This window comes from Echeneis naucrates, chromosome 11 (assembly GCF_900963305.1).
Source record: "Echeneis naucrates chromosome 11, fEcheNa1.1, whole genome shotgun sequence".
Lineage (NCBI taxonomy): Eukaryota > Metazoa > Chordata > Actinopteri > Carangiformes > Echeneidae > Echeneis > Echeneis naucrates.
The window spans coordinates 7,615,052-7,632,090 of record NC_042521.1 but is presented as its reverse complement, the minus strand read 5'-3'; the positions used below and the strand labels follow the sequence as shown (position 1 = coordinate 7,632,090).

The 17,039-nt window shown below is 40.3% G+C and overlaps 1 protein-coding gene across 6 annotated transcripts in view; it reads right to left on the bottom strand.

Annotated features, from left to right (window-relative positions):
* Window positions 1-17,039, bottom strand: part of trps1 (trichorhinophalangeal syndrome I) — a 103,651-nt gene that overhangs the window by 6,378 nt on the left and 80,234 nt on the right. For all 6 annotated transcript variants that reach the window (XM_029513772.1, XM_029513770.1, XM_029513775.1 and 3 more), the window contains exon 10: window positions 2,848-2,970. In XM_029513772.1, coding sequence (XP_029369632.1) covers window positions 2,848-2,970 — 123 coding nt within the window. The remainder of the gene's footprint in view (window positions 1-2,847; window positions 2,971-17,039) is intronic.

The window sequence follows — 17,039 nt, the reverse complement described above, 5'->3', positions numbered from 1 at the left end:
TCATTATTTAAGAACCAACTTCACACATTCTGTCCTCTCCAGCACATTCTAAACTCACCTCCACATAACGCCAACTTAAAATAACATTCAAATGCCTCTAAAATACTCAGTCGTTTAAAAGATACAGTAACTCGCAAAAAAAAGTTGGCATGTATAGAAGCCTACTGCTGTTTGTCTGTGTGGCAGATGGAAACGAATTACACAAAGATGTTCAGAGAAGAATTGAGGAAGAAAAGGTAGAATGGGTTCAGGATGAAACCATATGGGGGAGTTAAAGAGGTGTAAAAGTGGACAGAAAAAAAGAAAAGTGGATTCTATAGTTCAACAAAAAGGAAGAAATGTGTCATGTCGGTTGTGTGACTGACATGACTGTGCTACAATCGACAGTAATTGATTCCCCTGTCTACCTTCAGGATTGGTGATTTATGATCTTTATGATTATGAAGGAAGTTGTTTAAACTGACACTGAAATACCATTTTTTCAGTCATTTCACAAAAAAGATATCAGATTTGTTTTTTGTGCTTGGTCTGTTTGTGTTTCAACTTAAGTGTGGTATTGACAGATGTTATTGTTGGTTAATGCTTTACACACAAGAGATAAAAGGAAATTATGGTTGAAAATATCAGAAAATCTGAAACCATAATTTAAAGCATTTTCTAAATGTATAATAAGAAGACCTGCAAATGATTGACACCCGTGGGTGCAAAGACTATATCTCTCCCTGTTGTCTGGAAGAAGGTAAGAATGTTGATTTCCTTCATACGAAGCACAGAAACAGTGATGTTCTCTACAGCTACGATGCTGCAGAGCGTCCACAGCAATTCGCTGTCCACACAGGCTTTCAGACTGGACGCCCAGCTGAGGATCGTCCAACTATCCGGCCCAAAGACCAACCTGCTCTACCTCCCAGTCCATGGCACCCCCATTCTCCAGTTTTCTTGATGCATTTCCTCTTTTACTGTGTCATTTTGCCAGCTGCAGCTTCTATGCATTTTATTGGTTTTCCTTCTTCTTTGTTCAGCACGCATGTGCTCATCTTGTGTCTTTCCTCTGTTGCCGTTCCTCTCTGTCACCTTGTACAAAACTTTCTGGTTTATATACATGTTTTTTCATGACTGGGTGTGAGACTACACACTGTTTTATAGGAAGTTGTTCATTTGTGAATTTAAACAAGACATTTTATAGAAGGCAGTGGTCTAATTAAAAAATATCATATAGGGGATTTATTATGCGTATGATTGTGGATTGGGAACCCACAATCACCAACAAACAGACACACACAGACACACACACACACACACACAGACACACACACACACACACACACACACGGGGTAGTTGTATGCGTTTATGGTTGGAAGCTGGAATTGAGAGATCCCTGAGCTACATTACTGGTGGTACACATGACTCCTATCTGTCTCTTTTTCCATGTCCCCTCGTCTTCTCAGACGTCCTCCTGGCCCTCCCCTGGTCTCATCTGTCTCTCTGTCCTTATACACTCCCCGCCACTTTAAATATCTCTTCCCTCTTTATCTTAAGACTTTTCCCTTCCTTTGTCGTACTTTACACTTTTGTTTGTCTTTCTTCCTTCCTCTCACTGCCTTTCTTGATGTCTACCTTTCTCTCCCTCGTTATTCATAACTCTCCCTTCCCCTCACTCTCAAGTGTTTTACTAGCTGCTATCCTCTCTAATAATGTGTGTAGAGCGTATAAAACTTTTATTATAGGATATAAAATATGGTTGTCGTGAAGATTGCCAAGAGTAGACGGAGCTGGAACGTGATTGGAGCAGCAGATGAGGTGAACGGGTTGAACCAAGGACATCTGCAGGGGCAGGAAGGAGTAAACTGCGCTAGCTTTTCAGTGTCTTAAAGGTCTTTAAAGCTCCATTCAATGATTGCAGCACAGTTGCCTAAGTTGTAACACAGTCACCCTGCTGATGCATTTACCAACGCTGTGATTTATCAGGCTGAAACATTTTTGTTCATTTAAACATTTTACAAGCATATTTTTAATAGCCAATACGTAAATTTGGAACTCTGTATATGTTAAGGCTTTGAAGGTTCATTTCACCATGGTAACATTTATAGACTCTTAAGTTAAACAGGCATATTGAAGTGTTAAATTAGCTTAAACCCCTTAAAACACAGCTGAGGTAAGAAAGCTCAATATTGTGAAGTCAACTAAATTCAAGGCTGAGTCTTTATCTCATCTGTAATTCATGCAGTCTAATTAAATTTGGGATTTCCATAGACTTTCCCCGGGCTTAGATGGTAAAGTTGATTCATTCCATCATATTTTTCACTCCATGGAACTGACTCACTGTGACTGCTGAAATGGTCTGTAACTCCAAGCACCCACCAAATCAAATATACTTTTCCAACAATATTACTTTTTCACAGCAGGATTCACTGAATATATAAAAGAATTAAACTCCAGTATGCACCATTTCATTTGCATGGTATGCAAATGGACCAAACAGGAGGAATGATCATTAGTGGTCAAACCTCCCACTGTAGATTTGTAAGGAACAAGTACTGAGTCAACAAAATATTCTGAGTTCCTGATCAAACAGCATTTTTGACAGCATTTCAATAGAGAATACGCCGCTCTTCTGTGAGTGGTGAGCAGCTCAAGAATGTGCTGATACACCTATGAGTTTAGGTATCATTTTCCTCTCTATCTTTTTAAATGTGCAGCTCATCTCTCGTCGCGCTTCTAATTTATTCAAAAGAAAACTGGATGCTACAACTACTACGAGGGTTTGTCAGTTTATCTCACAGTGAGTTCTGTGTAATCACAGTTGCCATGTGCAGCTGGTGCAGAAATGGCATCTGTTCACTTACCGAATGCAGTTTTTGGTATAAACCACAAGCATTGCAGACGTAGCCTCCGTTAGCATTCTTCCTCCACAAGGATGTTTTAGTGGTCAGACAGTTAGCACAGAAGACACCGCTACCTCTGCGCCGCTGTGGACGGAGAGCAAGAGACAACATGAGGAAGTGAAGTTAAAACTATTGATGGATTAATAAAAACCAACGAGACAGCCAGCAAATAGTTGAGGAAAAAAAACAAAGGGGGGGAAAAATGCAGATTTATGTTTTAAGGACTTTTAAATGTTATCATTCAAAGAAGAGATTGGTAGTAAAGGTAGGAAAAAAGGGAATGGTAACCGATTGGCTTGGTGGAAGAGAGATGATGTGCTCCCATTCATCATGCCTAATGGGAGCCCTGCACTCCTTTCAGCTGTATGGAACAAGGTTAATAAAAACACCAAAACATGCTTTAGTGAGAGGAAAATGATGTGTTTTATATCTGTGAGTATGTCTAAGGGACAACTTGACCTCTTCCAAGAGAAATGTGAACACTAGTTCAGTTTTTAAACGTACTACTCAACAGATGTGGAAAGAGATGAGTTACGCTTTCACCTTGTAGCATAAATTGGCTAAGTGTTTATCTGAACCACAGCAGATACTTTACAGGGAAGTGTGTGACATTTACTGTATTGGTCTCATGTACACACACACACACACACACAGACTCTGTAGTTCACAGAGCAGTGGTGCATAGAACAGTATTGTGTGTGCAGAAGGGTGGGTTGGGGATGGAGTGGTGGGGGTGAAAAGGCCAATTGTCGTGGCAACATGCTCCATCACAGTAATGAGCCAATCACAATATTTCTCCATCCCATTAAGTCTTGAGCCCCATTCAGCACCTTTATGACCCTGAGAGGACAGCATACCTCGTCTTTCTCCTCAACGGGTCTGTCTATTCTCTCTCTATCGGTCTCCCTATCCAACTATTACTTGTTTTTTCTCTCTCTAACTTTTTCTTTCTCTTAATTTTCAGTGGTCTACTTCAATCTCAAGTCTTCCAGTCAAGATGGAACCCTGTCTGGTTTCATTTTCTTTTTTCCACTGGTGTATAAATACAGTGTGATCCAAACACACCAGTCTTAAACTTTTTTTTTTTTAATCCTTGTGTTCATCTTTGTCTTTTGTGGTGCCAATACAGAAGCAGTAGCTGATGATCTGACTATAGTTGTGTTAGGAAATGTCTGCATACTGCTTGTGCTTACAGTATGGCTCACTAAAATCCACAAGACACTTTCTGTGCATCTGCCACCTTTCCCTCTGCCTTGTTTTCTCTCTGTTATCACAATCTGTTTCTTCCTCTTCCCTCCATCATGGACTTTACGTCCACGGGGACCTTCACTTTTCAGTGCAGCATTTTGATTTTTTCATGTTCATGACAGCTCTGAGAGCTTAGCATATTTTTTGGGGGCTCAGAGCACCCAGTGCTAGAAGTTAAAAACATTTAACTTTCCACTAAAGAGCGCTGCACTTCAGTCAGGCTTTCTGTAGTCTCAGAGCTACAGATGGAGCCACTGCTAGTATGTCCGCTGAGCATCTGTTTCATGCTGCCAGCTAAAATCAGAAGAGCCCAGTGGGCACAGAATTGTTCAGTTTATTTGGCAATGAAATGTACTGCAAGGATCACAACACAATTAATGACTTTTAAATTCTCAAATGGTTGCAAATATATGGCATGAATGATGGAGTTGAGTCAGTACCGTTTCTGAAAAGAACAGTTCAATTGCTAATAGGATATAAATGAAAAATCTTTAAAATCTTAAAACAAAACTTGCGCACTCAGAGATGGTCCTTCTGTTTCGTCATAAATAAATGTTTACAATGATATTCTTCTGACTATCTAAGATTTAATACAAACGTGTTCATTGGAATGGGAAAAACTTTATCTCTCACTCTCCATGTTTCCCTTAATGTTGTATTTAACAAACACCTGAGCCCATACTCACAGCTTATGAGTATTTGTTTGGTGTTTTTGGTCATTGGACAGCAGAACATCTACATGATCAAATGCTCAGTGTGGCACACTGTGCCAGAACCTGTGTGTGCCTGTGTGTGTCTGCCTATGTGTGTATGTTGCACACACCATACGGTCACCACATGTAGAGAGACAGAGCCAGGTGATTGATTGATGTACACTTCCTGTGTGTGTGCGCGCGTGTATGTGTGTCTAGTATTGCAAGCCAAACAGTGCGTCTGTCATCAGAATTCAGTTTCCCTCCGAGCACCCAAATCACTCACATATGGCCCCGCAGCTGCCCCTCATCACACGCACGCACGCACGCACGCACACACACACACACACACACACACACACACACACACACACACACACACACACACGCACACGCACACGCACACACACACCTGAAAATATTTGCTTCCACTGGCTAATAAAGGAAAGCTAGATTTGAACAGAAGAAGGCAATCCATGAAGTCTGTGTTTGTGTTACTCCACCTTAAAACATCAAGCGGATATCAGAGTATGTGTGTGTGAGACCAAGCTTGTATCTGTGTAAGAGAAAGGTTCAAGTGTCAATTACACAGCAAAGTACACACCAAACTAAACACACGTGTACATAAAATTTGGCTCAAGGTATCAAACTTCTTGTTCAATCATCAGCTCAGCGGCTTAGTGCATAGCTTGCTTACACACACAGACACGCTTTAGCATCGGGAGATGTGTGAGGATCTATTTTGGAGGTTTTGTATCTGTGTGTTAGGTGTGTCCCTGCCAGACGTGTGTGCATTAGTGCATATTTTACTGATTGATTACTGATACCTGGCCTCTCCCACTCACCTCAGCCTGGAGAGGAGGGCTGCTGGTAATTAGAGCTCAGGGTCTTAATGACATCTATTTATCTGCGGCCTAGGATATCGTTCAATTAGCACCACTGACAACGCCCTCTGACACACACACAAACAAATAAATAAACAAAACAGCAAACATGCACGCGCACACACACACACACACACACACACACACACACACACACACACACACACACACACACACACACTCAAACTCCCATTAGTGGGGAGATTAAACTCTTAACTCCCTCCTCATTGAACCAAATCTGAGCCAAGAAATAAACTTTAAAGTTGATGTTTAGACACAAAGTAATGTTTCTTAAGTAAGAGGTGTATTTGAATAACCAATATAACACTGGTCTATTATCTCCAGGCCTAATTCTGGGTAAATCTAGTCTCTACAGCTGATAGCTGTCTATTTTTCTGTTTAATGAAGCATGCATTACTTTATGTGCACACTTCTTCTTCCTGGGTGTTCTAATATGTAGATAAAAGATTTGACCATCTGAAGAAAATGGCAGTATAAACAACCACTGTGCATCAGAAGGATAACATTGACACGTTAACAATATTTGCAGATTTCATCAGTCCCATTATGCCCATAAAAAGAGTTCGATCTGCTGATAGGCAGGCTGCACATAAAATGGCATTTAGCGGTTTAGTAACTTTCACCATCAGTTTGGTCAGTCTCCTGCTCTAACGCACAGCAGCTCCAACAGGGAGGCTTTCTGTCCTTGTGGTGGTAAATTTGACGTACGAATGCATAAAAGTTGCTACAAGACCTGAATGTTGTTTATTTGAGAATGGGCTACTTTTTATATTACATGTTTCCCCCTTCCATGTTTGTGATCAACTCCAATTCCTTGATTTTAATTTTGTTTCTAACTTTTATGGGTTTCTACTACCATGCCAACTTTCCATTAAATGGGATAAAGTGATTGCTATCCTTTAAATTCAAACAGAAGTTATGGGCTGTTCTCAGCGACTTTTTCGTGACTCTGCTCATAAAATGCACTAATAAATTATGACTCCATTCTCCAGAATAAGATTCTTATTCAACATCAGAACATATGGTGTAACCACACAGTGGCTGAACCGCTCAGCTGTGGCTTTGAGTCCACTCAGAGATTTCCCTGAAGCCATAAATTTACAGATGTTATACAAACTGTTTACACTTACGGTCTTTTAGATCTTTATGGAAGAGCTGGCCTAAACAGATAAGCATCTACTGGCTTGGTTCTGTAGGGATAGTGGATCCCTAAAATTTACTTTCTCTACCCATGATGTTACAGCTGCCATCTGCAACCAATGTGGCATCTTTAAATTGAAACTGGTGCTGAAGCTTTACTTGAAGTCATTCAAGGTAGCAGGCTGATGGCCTGCAAATGGGATTTATGTGCATTTCAAAAATTTAATTCAAGTTAATACAACAAGATATTTTGAAAGCTGGCACATAGCTTTCAAAATACCTTGTTGTCAAGGCTTTACCTGGTAAGACAACATTTTCAAGGTTGTTAGTTTTAACACACAAAATTTGTATGTCTTGCTGACAAGGCTCATTCTTTTCCCCTAATGGTTCACATCACATTGAAGAAAACACATTTTTCATTTTGTGTCATGAGCATGGTGCAAGAAAACTAAACATGCCAACATTTCAAATGCAAAGGTTGTGAAACCCTTGGAGTTATACATTAAAATAGACGAAGAAAAGGACAGGGGACTGGAGAAAGAAATGGAATGAGAAAAAAGAAATAGATTGAGGCGCCCTGCGGTCTAAAAAAAAACAAAACAAAAAAAAACAAAAAACAGGTCTCTCTAAACAAAGTCTTTCAAAATGAATTTACATTTAACTCACTTACAGAGTAAGTCAGCCCTGCTTTTAACACACAGATGCATGAGAACAAAACGTTCATACACACACACACCCTTACACTGATACATGCACTGCCTTGCATTAAATCAGTGATTATTTAATCAAGCTAGAAGACAAGCTTGAGGAATTAACTAAATTCCATACTGCCAAGTCCAATATCCTATACACTGGATCAGTCTCTCCTGCACTCATGCTAATGCATGCACACAGACACACACACACACACACACAGACAGAAAAAAGATGAAGAGATGGATCGGTGCACAAACATACAGGGATAGTTTCAGGTAAAGATTCACCAAATGGATCCCTCCCAAACACGCACGCGAACGCACGCACACGCACACACACACACACACACACACACACACCCACACACCCCACAATTCAGTGAAAAGCATCTGGGTCCAATCTAACACAGAACCTCCCCCCATCCCCCTCCAACCATCAACTATTTGGCTGAGTGTGTGTTTGTGTTTAGGTTTGTATACGTGTTAGGCATGCGGTTGCAAATGTCCATCTGCCTGGTTTATTCTCAACTACTACTGTGTATCTTTAAATTGCAACTCTCGCTAAAAAGTGGATTTGGGCTGATTATGTTTAAGTTGAACTGACATTTACAACAACTTTAGTCTTATTCAAAAAGGAGAAACAAAAGGCAAGATCAATAGTTTGACTAATTATAAGCAGTGTAGAGCAAAAAAAGCACTAATGCCAGTTCAACAGTGAAAATTTGTGAGAGGAAAGTGAGCAGAGACGAAAGAGATTCACTGAAATCTACATCTTTCTTTTCTTTTTTGAGATGGAACGGAATTAATTAAGAACTGAACCCCTCGGCTCTATTTAAAGAGAATAGCTCATTTATTTCAATGGAGGCAGTCCAACTGCAAATCCTCAATAGAGGCTGCATTTCCTGCTGATTATCTACTCAGATGACATTACCAGTGAGGTGGGGAGAAACAAGTGCAGTCGCAAACTTCTCAAAATGACCTGCCTCCAGTAACTTTGTAAAGGGTGCAAGTAAACGACTAATTATCCCTTCAGGAATCAACAGACATTTAAAATGGGATAATGATAACACAGTGTATCAAAACCTGATGGGCTGTGGTGTGTTGTGTGCATCTATTAGCCAGCAAGGTAATGAAAATAAATCTTAAGAAAGACAAGCTGAGGTGTTATTCTCAGTTTGAATCTGCTTGCTGAATTGATATGTCCTACGACAGAATCCTGTCTCTCCCCCACAGGAAATATGACATGTTACCATTCAACCCGAACACCAGCAAAACAATCACACAAACAAAACAACAACCCCTGCTGTGTCTCTGAGTGTGCAGAGTCCGCCTACTGAATTGTCAACAAGCAACCTAAATGTCACACCCAGAATGAAGTTTTGTAGCAGCATATCGGTGCTTTATCAGAATGTCATATGGATCTATGTGATAGTAAAACTCCAATGCCACACGAGGATGGATTAGAGTAGCTCACAAGAGACTTGTCAGAATAAAACTTCTACGAGATGGAAAATGGTCACAGCGTCCTAACACAACACCAACTGTCGAGTCACACGGAGCATGACCTTCAGCTCAGCGTGTAACTTCTTCGAGCTCCCCTCCACACAGCCTGTAGCTCCCCTGTAACAATCTGCTCCATCAGTACTCATACTCCCAGCTCAGTGGTATCAGCACAGTACATTCGGCAGCATTTCCCTTTTTTACAGGCTGTGGAGACAGACAGAAGATACAGAAAATCACATTTCAGGTCAAAGGAAAAAAACTAAAAAATAAAAAAATGGTGATGATATGGGACTATTTGAAAACCAAGGCTGGCAGTTAGGAAAAATCACAAGCATGAATCCAAATCCTTCTTAAGACATTAGCTATTCAGTGAGCAGTGGAGGATCTGGAAGGTTTCTATGCTGCATTAAGACCCTTGTAGTCTTCTACTGCAATATTACTCACAAGGGAATAATAGTGATTGTGATCATCAGGGATATCATTCAAGCTACATGTCTCACGAGTGCGTCAGTTTCACTTCTTACAAATAAATCAGTTCAATCTCCTTTTCGCTTCTGCCTCAGGGCTGTGCACCACGGTAAAAGCAGAAGGAAGGTGAGGTGCTTGTTATGTATTAGTGTTGATGGCCATGAGGGCTTTGATAATGATGACGAAGATAATTTGTCTCACACTGCTGGCTTGAGACTCTCTATCATTACTTTGTATTGGTAGCTGTCAATTGCTGCGTTTCTTAGTCTTTCAAATTCATTTGAGCTGTTTTCAAGAGCTGATGCAAAACAAATTCCCCACAGGGACCCAATAAATTTGAAACTGAAATTTGATGAGCACAAATACAACTACTCTATAAATATAAAAACACAATGATAGCTTCTGCACAGCAGAGGGGCTGGACAAGGTAGGAGAAGAAATGACAACCCAGATTCTTTGGTAATAAGATACCATGTGTGAGTGAAATAGAAGGTGTCAGCTTTCACAACAGGACTGTCATTCTGTAAGTGTGTGTGTTATTGTGCATGCAAAACTGTGAGGAAAGAGACCAAGAATGACTGAGTTTCCAGAGAAAAGCAGCAAAAAACACCGGAACAAGATGCCATCATGATGTACACACATAAAGGAGTGTGAGGTCAGTGTCTCTGTTTCTCCAACACCCACACACAAATGTAGCCCACTTCCCTTCCCTTTCTTAATTCCAGTGGCCTTTCCATCCATCCTGTACTCATTTCAACAGGAAGTCTCACTGCATGCGCAGATAATGTGCCCAACTTTGTACAGAAGCACAGACTGAACAGCACTGGAGCAAAATCCTATTTTCATTGATCTAATTTTGATAAATGATTGCGGTTGCATCGAGATTCACAGTCGTGTGTTCAGGGTAAAAGCCTGATAAGCGGTGAACTGTTGGAGAAGGGCATAGAGAGAGAGGAAGAGAGAAAGACTGCAAAAAAAAAAAAAAAAAAAAAAAAAGCCCATTAGCGAAAAGAAAAAAATAAATAGTTTCACGGTGATCCAATTTTGATAAGCAGCCTCAACCCATGCAAACTTGGAAGTCCATGAACCTGGTGGCCAGCTGTTTGTGAATAGGTGTTCTGTATTTGTGTGCGTGCGCTAATGTGTTCAGTGTGTCTGTATCTAAACAACTAATATCCTACTTATAAGATAGTGTATGATTTACAGTGCGTATGTTTGTGTGTCTCTCTGTAATAGAAATCTTCCTGATTTAACCTTGGACTGTTTTACACAGTGAGAGAATGTGATAAACTGAGAGGAATGAGAAACAGAGCCCAGCGCAGTGCTCCTAGATTGTTTTTCCTAAATTCATATAATTAACTGAAACAGAAACCAATCATGGTTATTCTGGGGGGAAACTGTGAAAGAGCAGAGGATTATTCATCCAGAGGGGTGGTTCCCGACCTCGCTGCTCGGGCCTGTAAAATCAGACCTGAGAGAAATCTGAGGGGAAACCAGAAGATTTCTATTACACAACAGTTTGTGTTCCACATTTTATTATTTTTTTTGTGTGAAATACTGCACACTGACAGGCCTCCAAGAAACTTTCCTACTATTGAAACAATCTGCTTACAGTTTCTGTGACTTTGGTCATAACTTGTAATGGAGGGGTCAGAAACAGCCATCAGTACTGCTGTCACAGTGAACTGCTCTATGTCTTCTTCAGAACAGAACTGAAATAAATTCTTCTTAGTTCCCATTATGATTAAAAAACTTTGCTTTTCTACTAATTGCTAATTTGTAAGTTTTTATCTGTTTCTGTTAATACATTATCTGAGCTAAAAAGCTACATGTACATTTCCTTTGTTAGAATTATTTTCCTTATCTAAAATTATATTTCCTTCCTTAGTAAACGTTTTATATTTGTGTCTGGAGAGCAGTGACCCACTTCACACTGACCAGTAAAGCAGAATGACTGTGTGTGTGTATGGCTTTGAGGGAAGGCCCTGTAGGTTGACATTAATGCACTTTACTGCAACACACACACACACACACACACACACACACACACACACATATATATATATATATATAAATATAAAACTAGTACATAATCTGGTGTGAAAACCAGGACACTGAAACCTTAACTCACCTCACTGCCCAAAGGGAGAAAGAGAGAGATATAGCACAGCGTAAGAGAGTTATTATAATATGCATTCTTAATACCTGTGGTCTTATCCGTTGGTATTAAGTGTCTTATTAACTGTCTTAGACCTCATGTTATTGTTTATCTGAGAATGGTTCAGTGGACTGATTCCCACACAACACAGATCCAGATGACCCACGCAGGTAAAGCGAGGGTTGAAGCTAACTCGCTGCTATTGCTAGACAATAAAACCATCTGTTGAAATCAAAACAAAAACTGCGAGTTGAACCAAATCCTTAAATGCTAAATTGTCATTTAATTAGGGGAAGAGATGCCCTTTCATCAATGAGAATCTATGAATGTCTGAGCACTGTAATGAAACAGGTTGTATCATAGACTAAATTAAGGACAATCCAACTTGAGCTGTCCATTTTCACCTAATAAGTGAGCTATCCGGTTGCAAATGTCTTATTATTTAAAATGATTAATGAATGATAGATTTTTACGACTCAGAAACAAAGCCAGATGTCAAATTTTATTTAGCCATCTTCCCAGTTGGGGGGTTGAGTTTGGATTTTTGTAGGAATTATAGGAAAGTTTCTGGTTCCGATTATAATGTCATTTTCCAATAAGACAAACAAGATGTTGGTAATGAAACTGCAACTGGCATTACTGCAGCTGCATCATTAGCAACACAAAGCTGCTCCTCTACAAGCTAAAGTGTGTAACCGTTATAATCTGGTTGTCAGGTACTGAGATCCAGTCATTTGGAAATGCCCCCCCCGTCTTCAACACACTGCCAAATTAAACTTGTCAAGCAAGAAGATAAGGTTGCTTGAAAGCTAAAAAGACACTAACATCTTCTGTTTTTGTTAACATTGACATAAAAACAACCCGTTTCCTAATTTCTTAAATCTCCCTTTTGGAACGATGGCAACAGCTGTTGAGCTAATTGTTTGATATCACCTTCACTTAAACAAGGTACGGATGTGCACTAATACACACATCGACAATACGTCTTAATTGCTAAACGACCTTGGACAGGCAAGATTTGCTTATTTGAGGACAGAAACAGTGATTAGGAAAATTAGTGGCAGAGCCAGAAAATAAGTGACAACCAGAAATGAAAAAAAGGACAAAGATGGAAAAACGACTGACTGAGAAAAAGAGAGGGATTGAAAAGGAAGAGTTTAATCCCGGCCATACTGCATAATGGATGGCACTTTAGAGTATTACACCTCAAAACGACCTCACACTCAAACATTCGCCAAATGACTTTATCTGCCCAATTAGCACTAAAGTAAGGAGGGGAAAAGGCTGGTGTGAGGGGTGGGGGGCTGAATTGACATGTGGAGAGGGCAATTTTCTCAACATCAGTGCCATTTCTAATATTTTACATTCCACCGCAGTCCTGGGTTTTATTTACATCCTGACAAGGCAGGATGAATTATTAGAATGTATTTTTACATTCACCAGCCTGTCGTCCAATTTGGCTGCTTGTCCAACTTTTCACCCACCTGGTGACCTGGGTATCTGCTTCTCTGTGCGCTGTCAATACACTTATTGACAAGGAGACACAGAATTTATGGCACCGCAAATCACAGAGAGAAGACGAGCTTGAGGAGGTGGGACGAATCACCTCTTCAGAGACGTAGAGATGATATGGGTCTAATCAGTATGCTTTCCTGGCATGGACATTAGGATTATACAATTTAATAAAGGGGGCAGGGGGCAAATACAACAACATATAACAACAGAAAAAAACTAAAAAAAACAAAACAGATTCAGAAACCACGCTTCAGTTAGATGGTATTTAGTTTTTACCATATATGTGAGTGTGCATGTGTGTTAGTGTCAGAGGTCAAGGAAGCAGGAAATGAGCAACAGTGAGAGGGCACAAAGGTCAAGGTGAACACAGTGTGGAGGAAGACGTAGGGAAATACAGCAATCACACAAACACAGAGCAATAATGGTCAGAGGATTCTGACAAGCGTAGTCACTGGTTGACTATGAAGGGCATACAAGAACTGGGATGATTAAACTGATTTTACTGAACAGGAGCTGTATATATATATATCATGTCGAAACATGAGGCGAAGGGCGGCAGATGAATGGAACAATGTGCATCGGGATCTCATCCAAGTATATCTGTGTGGATGTATCTGTTTGTGTGTCTCTTTGGTGTTACTAGAAAATATCTTAGATCTTTCATTTATTTCATTCATTTTTATTAAGGGAGTAAAAAGTTTGTATCACAGCGGTTTTCAAAGTATTTCAACACAAAAAAGCAAGGACACCAATTTATCAAACAGAGGTTTGTATTATGTCAAAATAAAAACAGTAACCCTATATGCTCCACAGTCAAACGAGCAGTACAGCAACTTCAGTGTACCATCAAATTGAAGCCAAATGATAAGGCTAGTCGGCTCATTAAGGCCCACTCATCAAAATGCAGAGGCCATATCGGACTCTGAGCAAAACAAATGAATGATATTTCTACAGCATAATGAGAATAGAAATAAGCTTTTACTTAAATGTGAGTGTACGAAATTGAGTTGAATCTTAAAATAGGAAGATGAATTTGGTAATCAAGTTTTCACTGAGCAGTTATGCAAAGAGCATGGCAAAACAACACAATCTCATTCACTGTCGATTTAGATCTCTTTCTTTGGATCCCTGTCTATGGTGTGACGGCTCCATCTCCCTGCCACCCACCAAGCTTTTCCCTCCAAATACACTCAACATTGGAAGCAATTCACACCCAAGAGTGCGGCTGAAATTAATGAAATACTGTGACCTTTATCCAACATTACTGTGGAAGTGACGGTGCTGTAGCATTTCATTATGCAAGCCTCAATATGACTGTGCACAACTGTCAGCGACCTTTCAGGATATTGCTGAGTGCTGTTGACTGTATGTGACATTGTCCCTGAGCAGTGTCAATGACAGCAAATAGGTGTAAGAGTAGATGCTACTTTGTATGATCCGCCGGGTTTAAGAGTGGGCGTGGAGGGGTGCACATATAGATGTATGGTAAGGTAGCAGAGCGTGAATGCACTGCTCAGGATAAGGATGCATTAGTATTTATGGGGAGGGACTTGAGCTGGTGACACCACTACACTTACTGAAAGAGAGAGACAGACAGCTCTGGAAGCCTTTACAGCCCTGCTGTATGTATAAACAGACAGTGAAAAGCATACAGCATGCCTAAGTAGTTTACAATGCTCCCACATGAAATTCTGCTCATTTAAAGTTGGCTTTATCTTTGCTATTTACATAAGAGTGTGCCCCAGGCTTGCTTGTTGCTACGATTTCCTATAGAGCAGCTCTCCTGAGCGGGAGGAAGCTAACTGCTTGCAAGCTTGCCAAGGTTGTGTGTTTCGAGAAAAACAGAGATAATTTAGTTATATTTTGGGGGAAAAAAATTGCAGTTTGAACATCAAGAATGTGGCCACAACCAAAATTTGTGTTTAATTTCCAGCAACTGTTTGTATCATAAATCGTTTCCCTGAGTTGTTGTTTAACAATTTACCGTTTATCGTTTTGTCTCAAATCATCTTTAATGCTCACGATTCCTGCGAATGTATCAGTGCCTCAAAAGTGAGTTAAGCTGCTCGCCTGATATCAGACGTTTATTGGCACATTTTCATGTGAAAACTTGTCATGCATCTATTTTTGTCTACTGTGTATCAATGAATGGTATTCCACATCTATTCATTGGCCCGTCTTCTGATATAGTTTTTGTCACCAATCCAAATTGCAGAAATGCGTGCTGTGTTTTATTCTTGTCGTCCTTGTGCTTCTATTTTAATTCCTAGCAGTGTGTGTTTGTTCTATGTCACCACTGAGGCTCCAGTGACACTAAGTGGTGCCACCAGGCCAGGGCCCATTTGACATTTTCCACCTAGACAGACCCTCAGGGTGGAGTTCGAGCCAAACACATCAATGTCTGAAAACCTCTTCTGCAGGCCTTCTTCCCTTTGTTCCACTTTCTTTCTCCGAGTCATTTCACTGCACCGGGCCACACACTCGAAGAAAGACATACACATTCTCAGAGTGTTGATGGCCATGCTCGAGCTGTCAAGAGGAACCAAACAGATCAGTTATCCTCCGAGGAGTTTCTATGCGCGCGAATGCGAGTGTGCATGTAATCAACGACTCATCTTTGTTCCATTTGCTCCAGACAGCACCATGTATGATAACGTTCATGTTATCAGAGAAAGAGAGAAATGCTTGCTTAGGGAATATCACCTGATGACCTATTTGTTGAGAGGTTTTCATATTGTGCTTCACACTGAAGAAACAACATCAATGTAAAAAAAAAAAAAGTGTCCTCTCTGAAGTATCTGGGGTCTTAAATTGACTATTTTCAAATGTATGTCTTGTCACACATGGCACCCAGCGCTTGCCAAACACTCATGTCCATCAAGAGGTTTAAAATCTGGCCTACAATCAAGCTCTGCTCCAAAGGCAGCATGTTAAAGCTAGATCTGGAAGCCTGGGCTAAATTTAGGCCTGCTGCACTATTTATACCTAGTGTGTGTCTGCAACATTGGCCTATTGCAGAAAACAGGTGTCAATGAATCCATAGCTACAGTATGTATGTCCTTCCTCATCTCTGATCACTCGGCTCTCTTTTGGTCCACATCTAGACAGAAAAAACTCAATCATATTACACAGCAGCATAGTTTAGATTTGTGCATATTTAGAGTTTTAGCTCACTAAAATGTATGCTAAAATGTCAGAAATTGAGACACATGCTTTAGTACTTAATATGCACGGTAAGTTGTGCTGTTTTGGGCTGAAGCACCAACAGGTCATGATATTTTTACCTTGCAAATGTAGCATTTTAATGTATTTCATATACCGGCTACAGTAAACAAGTCAATATCCTGGATTTATCTCAAGCACCAAGAAACATTGGCTGTTTGGATCGTTCAGGGTGGTGAACAGAAAAAAAGCAAAACTAAGCAAAATTTATTATATTCAAACAAACAAAAACACGCATCACAGAAAGCTTTGAAACAGTGGAGAAACAGTGGTTGAAGGGAACCACAAAGATGACTTTTTCATTTTCCACGAGAAATGGAACTGGGTCAGTCAAGGACAAGTATTCTCAATTTTACTGTCTATCTCCTCCTCTCCACCACCCCTGCAGAAAGCAATCTGTTTGAAAAAGAACGAGGGAGAGGGGGAGACGCAGAGGAAGGGAGAGGAAGAACAAGAGGCAAACTGAGGGAAAGAAACAGGGAAAGAGTGAACAAATTACTGCTAGTGGAAAAGATTTTGTACTAACAGCTTGATATTATCCACCAGACCCACACAGACACGCACATACACACACTATCATTCATCGGGATACAGCCTTAGGCTGACT